Here is a 12,585-nt window from a genome sequence, read left to right as displayed (position 1 = left end):
CACAATTACAAAATGATCCACAGAATCACTATTAGATCATTTCCATCAAATCTATCAAGCCTTATTCCTCGTTCTTCAACAACTCAAATCCGACAAAATTTTCTTTTAATTACATGAAACCCTGTTAATGCATGGACTGAGTTATTTTACAATAATGCCATGATCTTACATTAACTAGGGCTGTCCTGAATACAATTTTTATTTAATTTATTTAGTTTTTTTTTTCTTTTGGGGCTTCAGAGCTTTGGCCGGGATATTCGGCAAATATTCATCTACTTGGAGAGCGGGGTGGAGTATATTGTTGTCATTAACAAAATCAGCTTCCAACCCCTGCTTTAATATTCCTCTCTCCAGGCTGTGGCGTGGCTCAAAGCGCATTTTCACTCGCTGCGCTCTCTAACCTGCTAACTACCTCGCTAACTAAGGGCACAGAGTATACACAATTTAACCAGTTTGAGCAGAGTTGCTCTAATTTCAGGTGTCGCTTCACTTTGTTGTAAGTGATGTTTTAGCATGTTAGGCTGTGTTAGGCTTCATTTGCGCAAAGCCTTTTATGTTGATGAGGCAGAATACGGGTGGAGTGGGGAGAGTTTTTACTGTTTACTTTTACTGTTACACTATTTTTACTGCTTCAGCCTGAATGTGGTGGAGCGTTGCCTTTATCGATAATCACATTCATCCAAAAATATCTGAATCTCAAAATTAGAAACCGAATACATACCCAATGAAAAAATATCTGAATACTCAAATACTTGGGGCAAGACCTATTGTCAGCTCTCAGCTCCCGCTGTAAAATTAAAGCTGCACTATGGCTTGCCTTGCTGAGTTGTTCTCAAACTCGTGCATACACGGTGCCACTAAGAGCATGGAGTGTACACGAATGAACCACAGCTTCTTGGATATGTTCTAATTTGACTGACAAAATTAACTGTAGCTTTGCATGCTTCATTGTAATAGGTTGCTGTAGCGTGTTAGGCTTTGTTCAAGACTTTTATGTTAACAAGACTGAATACATGTGGACTTGAGTGTTGCCTTTATCACCACATTTATATAAAAGAAAAATCGAATATCCGAATCACAAAATTATAAACCGAATACCTACCCAACCAACAAATATCCGAATATTCAGGGCCAGCCCAAATATTAACAAGAGGTTAAATGTGTATATTCAGTTTATAGCAGCTTTCAGATTAAAAACAAACAATCAACATATACTCTTTCACTAAAGCCTTTCTCTGAATAAATTTGGGGGTTTTTTGCTGGTCAGTTTACTGTAATGATACACCCATCCGCCACAAGATTAATCTCACTGAAAGTAAATAACATTGATAATCTTGTAACAATGGCACCTGTCAAATGGTGTGGGATATGTTATTAAGCCAGTGAACAGTCAGTTCTTGCATTGGGTTCCTGGTACGCAATACTTAGCACTTATCCAAGTGTATCCAAGGAAGGACAATTGTACTCCTTTTCCACCAATAGAAGTCTGGTTCTTGAACCGGTTCTGTTCCGGATATTTGGTACTATCCATGATTTCACCAGTTTTAATGGGAACTATGGATATATGAGATATGATCCAAGCTGTCATCTTGAGCTTGTGAACCATCAGAAAAGTAGCCAATGCGCCATGTGGTACTCTAAACACAACCCAAGGAAACACACATTCCTGTTTTTGGTTTCTTTTAGATATTTATATAGCACACTGTAAATGATACCATCCAGCTCCAGAACATAACACTTTATTTAACACTGTCCAGCCATAACACATTATTTGAGACACTGATGTCTTTCTGGAGCTTCTTTATCTCGATATTTTTGAGCTGGAAATTTTTTGGTTCAAGCGCCAATTTGTGCTGGTGGAAACGCACCAAACTGGTCCAAACTACAACGGAACCTTCTAGCATTAATTCACCATCTTGAGTACCCGTGACTATGTTGCTAGTTAACCAGATATCTTTTTTTTTTTTTTGTTGTTTTTATTTTTTTGGACTAATATTTATCAGTGCTAACTACTGTCAAGTTTTGTGGAGATTTCCCCTTATGCAATTTTGGAGATGCTCCGACATCTCCAATTCAGTTTGGACCCGATCTTTATATATTTTATTACTTGCAGCATCAGCTTAAAGACTGACTGTTTGCTAGCTGCCCTACACACTGCCAACTCTAACAGGTGTCATGAAAACATAGACATTGTTCATCACTTCAGTTGTCAGTGTTTTTTATGTTGTGGCTGATTACATAAAAAGTTTACAAAATGTAGTCAACTCTTATAGCCATCAAAAATGTCTGGAACCTATAATGGCAAGAAGTTTCTGTTTCATCTGACACCACAGACCTAACAACAAAACCAACTTTCTGACTTTCCCTCCTCAGAAAGAGAAGCATCTCTTGAAGCTGGTGGAAGACTGGCAGCTGGAGGCGGAGAATGTCCTCTAGGGGCGGTGCCTGAGGAGAGAAGGAAGAAGAGTGGGGAAGAGCTTCGAGAGTTATGGAGGAAGGCCATCCTCCAGCAGATCCTACTTCTTAGAATGGAGAGAGAGAACCAGAAACTACAGGGTGAGGGGAAACAGCAGTTAACCAAAATAATTCAAATAATATTTTGAGTTTATTGCCCAAATTAAAGGTTAAAAAAAATAATAATACATTAATTATTTACTAATTATTTCTTAAAAATTACTGTGTTAAGCTGTCCATTTCCATTAAATGAACAATAGGTAAGAGAAATGTTCACTGACCCATGTGGAGTTTAAGACACTCCTTCATGTATCTGGCTGCAGTGGATGCTGCCTGACCCTCTCCCAACACCACTGCCAGTTTATCGTCCTCTCCAAGTATTCTGAAACTCTCAATGTTTTTCTCAAATTTTTGTCAAATATTTATTTCTTACACTTTAATGTTTTGGGCATTTCAACCAGAAGTTCACCTCTGTCTCTACCTCTCCTGTCTCACATTGACCACACCAGGTGTCATCTCCAGGGACATATGTTTTTCTGTATCTGCTTCTCTCTATCCTGTTTTTGGTTAGGATCTGTCTCTGTTTCGTATATTGGACAGTAATAAGATACTAGACCAGTGTGTATTGTGGTTTTAGGGTCAGGAAGCTGTTTAGATTGTGTTGTGAAATGCTTTGATTTGTGTTATGGTTTTGCCAGGTTTAATAATTTTGTTAAGTCTGATTGGTTTTGAAGAAACAAGAGCTGGTCAGAGTTTGCGAGGGTAAGGGTTAATGATGCATGGTTGATTAGTCTCTGGATCTGGCTGACAGAAGGGACTCTTCAAGGTTCAGCTTTTGAGATCGGAGGGCCTGATATTTCAGACTTGTGGGACTTGATTTGAGATGCATCCAGAATTTGAGGGATGTTTTTTCAATGTTGATAATCAATGGCCACAACATCGTCCCATAATTTGCTCTTTGTACAGACCCTCATGACATCTTAGTAAACGCAGCATCGATGCTGTATAGATTACATAATATTTTTTGCTAAAATATTTATTAAATCTCATAATTAACACTCAACTTCTTACCTCTCTCCCTCTCTCTCTCTCTCTCCCCCTCTCTCTCTCTCTCACACACACACACACACACACATAGCTACTGCAAGACATTCATCACATACTCCCTGCTACCTGTCTTAATCCACTCATTTAAATCTTTAAAATTTTGAAACTGGAATATGGAGGCGTTTTTTTTTTGTTTTGTTTTTATTTTTGCTGTGAGTTGTACAGTAGCTTTCATTTTCAGCAGTAGCCTTCATTTTCTCCATTAAAGCTTATGTCAGAGCTTTTTTGCAGTACTAAAAGTATCTCTGAATATTTTACTCAGCCAAAACTATATTGAGCTATTGTGACAAATGCTCTAGCCAGTTTGTTTTGTATAACACTCAACACATTTATTTCCCACTCAAAACTACAAGGAAGTGCTAGCATTTAACTTGTGATTATTCACAATAAATCACAGAATATTTTTGTGTTTAATGTGATAATTGACACCACTGTCATTTGACACCACTAGTAAAAGCACTACTGTAGTATTCTTTTAATGAAAGAGCAGTAGTCTACTTCATTCCCATGCTTTTATTCACATACAATAACAATCTATAAAAATCAGTAGCACAAAAAAAAAATCAATAGCATTAAAAAAAAATCAATTCTGCCAAAGTCTCATGTCGCTGCTTTTTTCCATTAAGAGTTTGATGTTAAAGCATGATGAAATAAAATCTCACGTGATTGTTTGGAGTCGTATTATAAATTTTATGATGCACTAAAGCTATTCCCATCAGATAAATATTACGCTAATCTTTGAGAGAGACACAAGAAAATCTAGCTCCACAATAACTTTAGATCTGAAAACATCTGCAGATATTTGAGACCACTCAAAACCATGGGATAGTCAGAAAAGGAGAACATTTGCATATCAAGCAAATATTTTATTTATTTATTTAATTATTTATTGGACAAAGTCACATCATTGGAATGTTGAGTGTGGAGAAACTGTATGTTGAACAAAACGCTTACACTTATGTGCTGATCCCTCTGTTGCATATATTTCTTTTTTTTTTTTGGGTTAAACACGAGTATCTGCTTGGAAATGAAACCATAGCATTCTTTCTGTTGCCATTTGGAACCACAGCAGGTTTGCCACACTGTTGTCGTACCTGTTAGGTGAAAAAAGCTGGTAACGGTAGCTGGGTTTACGCCCATAGTCAGCAGCTGCCCTTCACTGAGCTCCAGGTTGAGTTAAAGGCATTTATGCAAAACCATCTCAGCAATGTGGCATGGTGGAATTGGATGCATTAAAATCTGCTCTGAGTGTTCCTCTTTCGGTTCCACAGAACCACAGAAGTGCATTTGAACCCTTCCTGTTGCCAAAGTGATTATCAGATGCACAACCTCCTGCAAACACAAACACTCCTGTGCTTGTGTTACCTTCAATTTCACCCTGACCTGCATCTGACCCGGTTTTCTTCCCCCGTCTCCAAGAAACTCCATAATTTAGGAGCAACACAACCAGGCGTTTTTTTGGAACACAGTTCCTTTTGTTTTCCTTTAGATTTACTGTTGAGAATATGTGTGTGTGTGTGTGAAGGGGGTTAATGTTTTCTAACACAACGCACATGGTGTAGATATCAGGTAATAGTAATATAGTGATATGTGGACAGTGTTCCAAGTAGCTTCTTTATAGCTACAGCAACACTATAAAGCCAAGCCTAATGGCCCCAAGTGTCCACTTCAATCATAAATTTGAACCCGTCCATAACACTGTGATTGTGTTATTTACAAGCAGAAGTAAATTAAATAAGTAACAGCCTGTACTCTTCATTGCACTATGACTAAGTAGGACATGACATCACACCTCACACACCTAAGGGATGCTGTGTATACTCTGGTTATCGACAGACCATGGGGTGGGGCGTGAGGGGGTGGGAAGGTATTGCTGATTTATTGAAGGATGGCACAGATCTCGTAACTCATGTTTAGCGCTTCTCTACTGGCTTACTTTTGCATGAGCCAATAACAAAACATAAGACAAATCCTAAGTGAAATGTTAAGTGTCTGAATGAGAGTTGAAAACCTGGGATAAAACAACAACCTCCAACAACAAACAGTGGACAACTGGCCACTCTAGCTACAACACAACCTCCCTTTGCAGCACAACAGGGTCTCACATGTGTACATTACCTAAAGGCCTTTTAGAGAAACATCTTTTTTTGCTGTTACTTGGAAAACTTACAAAAACATGTTAAAGAAATCAAATCTAGATCATTATCTTAATCCAGAATTATTAAAATGTGGCATTGAAAACACACACACACACACACACACAGAGAGAGAGAGAGAGAGAGAGAGAGAGAACAGGGGACAAGGAAGAGATTGTTTCTTCATTTCTCCCACCCCCAATTTTTCTGCCCGTTGAGGGTCTCAATCATGTGAACTTCCAGTCCCAAATCAGGTTCACTGATGTTTAGGACATGGCCACACCTGATATCTACACTTTAAACGTAATTTTTATGAGTTAAGAGTAACAAATAATTAATATAAATATACAACATGCTTTTGTTCCCTTCTTTAATATTTTTGTGTTGTCTAATAAATAAATATAATTTTATTGCACTAGCTAAATGACCCTCATTGGTTTCTTATGTCATCAACTCTAAGTAGGTGAAGGCACATGCCCAGACTTGTCCTGCATTAATCCATGTGAACAGAAGGATTAGTTCAGACTTATTAGAAGTGTGATACAAACTCAAAGTACGTGATGACACAGCACTCCAGATAATCCTGTTTCTTTGCAGAGCGTGTTGGCACAATTCTAGCTAACTTTGGGAGTGTCAACTGACCCCTTTAACACACCCTCACACACCTCTGCCCAGGCCTGCACCTCACACAATGAAGAAAAGACATGGTTTTGTAGAGTAACTGGGTCAGGACTGACGTTGTAGAGGGAGATTTCCCACTAACACAAGGCTTTCATCAGTATTATACACAAGAGTTTACCTTGAGTGCTAAAACATCAGTGATGGCTCTTCTCCTTAAATAAACAATGACTTATAAATGCAGTTACACTTCCATATAAATTATATAGATACATACAGTATCTCTCACTGACTGAAGTTTATAATGGGACACTGTCATAATAAAACTACAAACAAATGTGAGAATGACACGGCGAGCCTGCTGGGCAGCAGTTTTTAAACAGCTCTGCATTCGAGGCTCACTACCGGCCGGGCATTCAGCATGACATTACATAAAATTCTGAAGCAGTGGCAGCAGTAATTGTATATTATACAGTCATGGCCGAAATTGTTGGCACATTTTTTCCACAAAATGATTGCACTTACACTTGTTTTGTTATACACATGTTTATTTCCTTTGTGTGTATTGGAACTACACAAAAAAACTGTACAAAAAAACCCCAAAATATATATAATTTCACACAAAAAATTTGCCAGACAAAATTGGCACCCTTAACTTAATATTTGGTTGCACACCATTTGGGAAAAAAAAATGAAATCAATCTCTTCCTATAACCATCAACAAACTTCTTATACCTCTCAAATGGAATTTTGGACCACTCTCCTTTTGCAAACTACTCCAGTTCTCTCATATTTGAAGGGTGCCCTCTCCCGACAGCAATTTAAGATCTATCCACAGATGTACAATGTGATTTAGATCCAGACTCATTGCTGGCCACTTCAAAACTCTCCAGTGCTTTGTTTCCAACCATTTTCTGAGTGCTTTTTGAAGTATGTTTGGGGTCATTGTCCTGCTGGAAGAAGACCCATGACCTAGGACGCAAACCCAGCTTTCTGACACTGGGCCCTACATAATAATCTCATGTAATCTTCAGATTTCATGATGCCTTGCACATGCAAGCACATCCAGTGCAAGAGGCAGCAAAACAACCCCAAAACATCTTTGAAACTCCGCCATATTTTACTGCAAGTACTGTGTTCTTTTCTTTATAGGCCTCATTTTATTTAGATATATATACAGTAGAATGATGTGTTTTACCAAAAGGCTCTGTCTTGGTCTCACAAAACGCTTTCCACAAGACGTTTTCCCAGAAGGATTTTGGCTTACTCACATACATTTTGGCAAATTGCAGTCTAACTTTGTTTCTATGTCTTCCTGGTTCTCCTACCATAGCATTTCGTTTCATTCAAATGTCGAAAGACACTGATGCACGCTGAGCCTGCAGGACAGCTTGAATTTCTTTGTAACTTTATTGGAGCTGCTTACTCACCATCCGGACTATCTTGCATTGTAACTTTTCATCAATTTTTCTCTTCTGTCCACGTTCAGGGAGATTAGCTACAGTGCCATGGGTTGTAAATGTCTTGATTAAGTTGCACACCGTAGACAAAATAACATTAAGATCTCTGGAGATGGACTTGTAACCTTGAGATTGTAGATATTTTTCCATAATTTTTGTTCTGAAATCCTCTTTTTGTTCTTCATACTTCATCCTTTTTCTCTGGTCTCAGGTGTTATTTTTATATTGCCCACACCTGTTGCATGCCACTGGTGAGTTTAAATCAGCATCACATGCTTGAAAAAAATAGTTATTTACCCACAATTTTGAAAAGGTGCCAATAATTTTGTCCAACCCATTTTTGGAGTTTTGCGTGAAATTATATAAGTTTTTGCTTTTTTTAGTCTTTTATGTTGTTCCAATACACTTAAAGGAAATAAACAAGTGTATAAAATTTCAGGGGTGCCAACACTTTGAGCCATGACCTAAGTAATTTATACAGCAATTCTCTCAGTAAAATTCAAATATGTGGGTTTATTTTTCTGCATGGGAACATGTGTTTATTTTGCCAGTCTAAAGTAAAAACTGAAAATGCACACAAGCAGATTTGATTGTGCTGTACAAATTATATAAATAAGTAGGGAAGAAATGCAGTGTAAATACAAATAAGAACTATACACTGCAACGTTATATTCTCTCTCCATATACAGAGAAGGTGATTGATGTGTATATATATTGTTATGTAAGTATGTTGTTTTATAGGATATTAAAAATATATTACTTATTACTTTTTTTTATATATACACTGCTAAAAAGAAATAAAGGGAATACTTAAACAATACAGTATAGCTCCTTGTTAATCACACATCTGTTAAGTCAACCAGTTAGGAAGCAACACTTATTATGAATCAATTTCACCTGCTGTTGTGCAAATGGAACAGACACCAGGTAGAAACGAGAGGCAATTAGCAAGACAACCCTCATAAAGGAGCTGTTCTGAAGGTGGTGACCACAGGCCATTTCTCTGTTCTCATGCTTTCTGGCTGATGTTTTGGTCACTTATGCATTTTGTCAGTGCTCTCACCACCCCTAGAGGTAGCATGAGGCAGTATCAGTAATGGTGTGTGAAGGCATTTCTTTGGAGGGCCGCACAGCCCTCCATGTGCTAGCCAGAGGTGCCCTGACTGCCATTAGATACCAGGATGAGATCCTCAGACCCATTGTGAGACCATATGCTGGTGCAGTGGGCCCTGGGTTCCTTCTGATGCATGACAATGCTAGGCCTCATGTGGCTGAAGTGCGACAGCAGTTCCTGCATGATGAAGGCATTGATGCTATGGACTGTCCTGCCCGTTGTGGTGTCTGCAATTTGTCTTACTGCCTCATATTAGATGGCTGTTGATGGTTTATGATGTTTTGGTCACAGACATAGAGAGGATTTGAAAGGGTTATGAACAAGGCTATGAGGAAGTGGCTAAGATTGCCATAGTAGTGTGGCATGGTATGGGAGAAGGGTACTGGAGGTACCACTCCAGGAATTTAAATGTGCGGTTGAAAGTTGAGCCACAAGATGATTTTGTCAGGATCAAAAGATGCAGTGGTAAAAGAAGCAGTGCCAGTCACAAAAGCAGGAAGGAAGTGGCTGTGCAAGAGTTGGAAAGAGTTGTGAGCAATGGAGGCAAGTTGTTTTGCTGGGAGTAACTTCTGACGTCCTTCCAATTACACAATATCTTGGACAGTGGGTAAGTGAAGACACTAGCTGTAGATTACGTACAGGGGTTGGCACACTGAAACATATTCTATCAGCTTGTAAGATTTGGTTGTCACTGGTCGGTAGTCATGGAGACATAATCAGTTGCTAAGAGTTTTAGAGTGTTTGTTGAACAGCAAACACTTTTACGTTTAGATGGTTAGTTTTGCTGACAAGTGGTTGTAGTAATAATGTGGTTAGGTTCGTGCATGAGGGGGAACGTATTTGAGAAGGTGCTCAGGCTATAAATATTGGCAGATGGGCTGAAGCACAAGATTGGAAATTGCTGGTGGATGTAGGTAAAAGCTGCAGGTCTGAGTGCTTTGCGTTGACTACACTGAGGCTAGACATGGTGCTGTAATCAGATAGTTATTATTACAGAGTACCTGATTGCTGATCGGATCATAAACAGTCACAGCAAACTCAGTGGTCAGATGTAGGATTTAAACAGGTACAAAGAAAGTGGGGTGGGCCTTATATGAAGCACTAATGGATTGGTATCTTATCTTGTCTATGATTGTAATAAAAGTTTTAAATTTTGTGCCGAGTGTGTGGTCAGTGCATCCAGCAATAACAGCAGCAGAAAAAAGAGACAACTTGAATCCTGTTTGCCAATTCCTTTTAACACCAACCAAATTGGCTCTGCTATTTTAATTAGTTCTAATGAATTACTGTCATTACATTCAAGAAGATTTAATAAGGGTGGGGCCCCAAAAAAATTATGCAACCTGGTGTTCTGTTTGTGTGGAACAACATACAGGATAGTATTCCATCTTTCTATTTTGTTGTTATATCTATTCTTGTTTCCCCTTATTGCTTCCTCAGTGGGTGTGTGTGTGTATGTGCGCTTGTGTTTAGTCCAGCAAGAGGTGGGAAATGTGGGTCAGCTTTTTTAAAGCGCACATTCAAAGCATTGTGGGGAAATTCCCTTCTTTATTCCACCCAGTATCTGTAGACGATGAGTGTACATACATATACACACACACACAAATGCACTAACACACAATGACACATTTAGTGTCTTTCTATGGATAGCTGGAATTTAGGCCACAGGACCACCGCAAGCTACACTCGTTTTTTTCTGAATCATTCCTTTCTATCTTAATGAATGGCTTGTTATTGTAAAAAGCTTTGCTAAAGGGGAATTCTTTCGTTTTTGCAAAGTTTTTGTACATGAACATGTGTGCTGTCCTCTCTATTATAATAGAAAAGACTTTGGAAAAAAAATGAAATTCTCACTAATGTCTTATTTGTCTGAACGTGTACATGTTATTTATTTATTTTCTATGAAGTGCATTACAGGAGTTATAGAATAAGCTTGCTTTATTGTCCCAAGATGAACCAGTTTATGCAACATAGACCAGGTCCCCCACATGGTGCAGCCATGTTTAAAATACGCCATATTGCCAATAGTACTTGCTCATCTGCCTTTGCACGTGTATAATGTTGAATGACATCCCATTCTTAATTCATAGGTTTTAATATTATGAAAGCCCACCCTTTGCAGCTATAAAGACCAATTTATGCTTATGCTTTTACTTGATGCAGAGCATAAGCTGTAGGCTATGCAAGAGTCCTACGCTGCTGTAAGTGTTTCACTTCTGCGTTGGTGTCTGCTTAGCTTTGAAATTACACCATCTCAAACATCTTTTTTTATACTATGTAGTACACAGTGTAGTGGTGTAGTAGAATTACATTTTATAAATCGTTAAAGTGCACTGCTTAGACAGTAGGTCTATGTTTGGGACAGACTGTAGTTTACTTGAGGGGTAAAATGTAAATGCAAAGCAGGCATATTTTTCCAGCTTGGTCCCGCTTTTCTTAGCAAGGTTATTTTCTTTGTGATACGTCTGTAATTTTTTTTCATCCCTGATTTTCATGCCATGTCTGAGGAAATCTCACACCATTTGCTGCTGTCGGCAATCTCTGTAATGTGGGGCAGTTCACGTTTATGTAGTTCTTTGGTTCATCTTTTGTCACATTTGTGGTGGTCTGAATCAATGCAAAGAAAAGTTACATTCCAGGAGAAGTGCGCTTCAGGCCGCTTGATTTTGGATGAAAGGCCTGGCTCACAGTCTCCACTGTAGTTCATCCCACTATTTGGTTGAGGTCAGGACCAAACATTCTCATCCATTTCTTTATGGACATTGTTTTGTGCACTGGTGTGCTGTCATGCTGGAACAGGAAGGGGCCATTCCCAAATTGTTCCCACAAAATTTGGAGAAAGAAATAGTCCAAATTCACTTGGCATGCTGAAGCATTAAGAGTTCCTTTCACTGGAACTAAGGGGCTGAGTCCAACTCCTGAAAAAAACAACCTCACAACAAAATTTCATGACTGGACACGTTGCACATGAAGCATCCTATCATGGTACCACACTGAAGTTAACTGAGCTCCTTTCACCAATATTTGTAGAAACTACGTGCCTATGTGCTTGGTTTTATACACCTGTGGCCATGGAAGTGATTGGAACCTCTTTTATTCTGCCAGATCCCTAGGTGTCAGTGTAATATCATTGGCCACACTTACATGCAGGCCGATAATTCGTTAATAGCTCCTTCCGAATTGTGTACACCTCTATTAGAATAGAGATGTCTGACTGGGGTCTTTCCAATTTCATTTTCTATCCGATTCAATGAAGTTGGGTAATCCTATAAATAATCAATAAAATAAAAGAATAATAGCCATTTAAACACCTGTAACGATTACACACATCCTGTCAAAGTTTATGTACATTCTGCACATGCCCTGAGCTTGTAAAAGACAACAGCAGCACACATTAGTAAACTAGAGGTTATACGGTGTGTTTTGTTTCATCAACTCACATTTTTATAAAATCAGACTGAGAATGCCGTGTCATATGGAAATTCTGCTTTGGAGAATTTAATTTATGGAGTTTTGAGTCGCTAAGGCGAAATGAAGCTTTCTAAATCCATATGAGAGAAACTTTAAGGAAGAAGAAACACTCAAATTCTCACTGCCTACATGTGCATGAGATATCACTCACTCACTCACACTTAACGGTGTTGTGTTCTCTAAATGCCCCTCTTTTTTTGTGTGTGTGTGTGTGTGTGTGTGTGTG

The 12,585-nt window shown here is 38.6% G+C and overlaps 1 protein-coding gene across 3 annotated transcripts in view; it reads left to right on the top strand.

Annotated features, from left to right (window-relative positions):
• Window positions 1-12,585, top strand: part of tbc1d1 (TBC1 (tre-2/USP6, BUB2, cdc16) domain family, member 1) — a 96,028-nt gene that overhangs the window by 63,621 nt on the left and 19,822 nt on the right. For all 3 annotated transcript variants that reach the window (XM_066660297.1, XM_066660298.1, XM_066660299.1), the window contains one exon: window positions 2,374-2,556. In XM_066660297.1, coding sequence (XP_066516394.1) covers window positions 2,374-2,556 — 183 coding nt within the window. The remainder of the gene's footprint in view (window positions 1-2,373; window positions 2,557-12,585) is intronic.

This window comes from Hoplias malabaricus, chromosome 2 (genome assembly GCF_029633855.1).
Source record: "Hoplias malabaricus isolate fHopMal1 chromosome 2, fHopMal1.hap1, whole genome shotgun sequence".
NCBI classification, from domain to species: domain Eukaryota; kingdom Metazoa; phylum Chordata; class Actinopteri; order Characiformes; family Erythrinidae; genus Hoplias; species Hoplias malabaricus.
The sequence above is the reverse complement of the archived record's forward strand: the minus strand, read 5'-3'. Positions and strand labels throughout refer to the sequence as shown.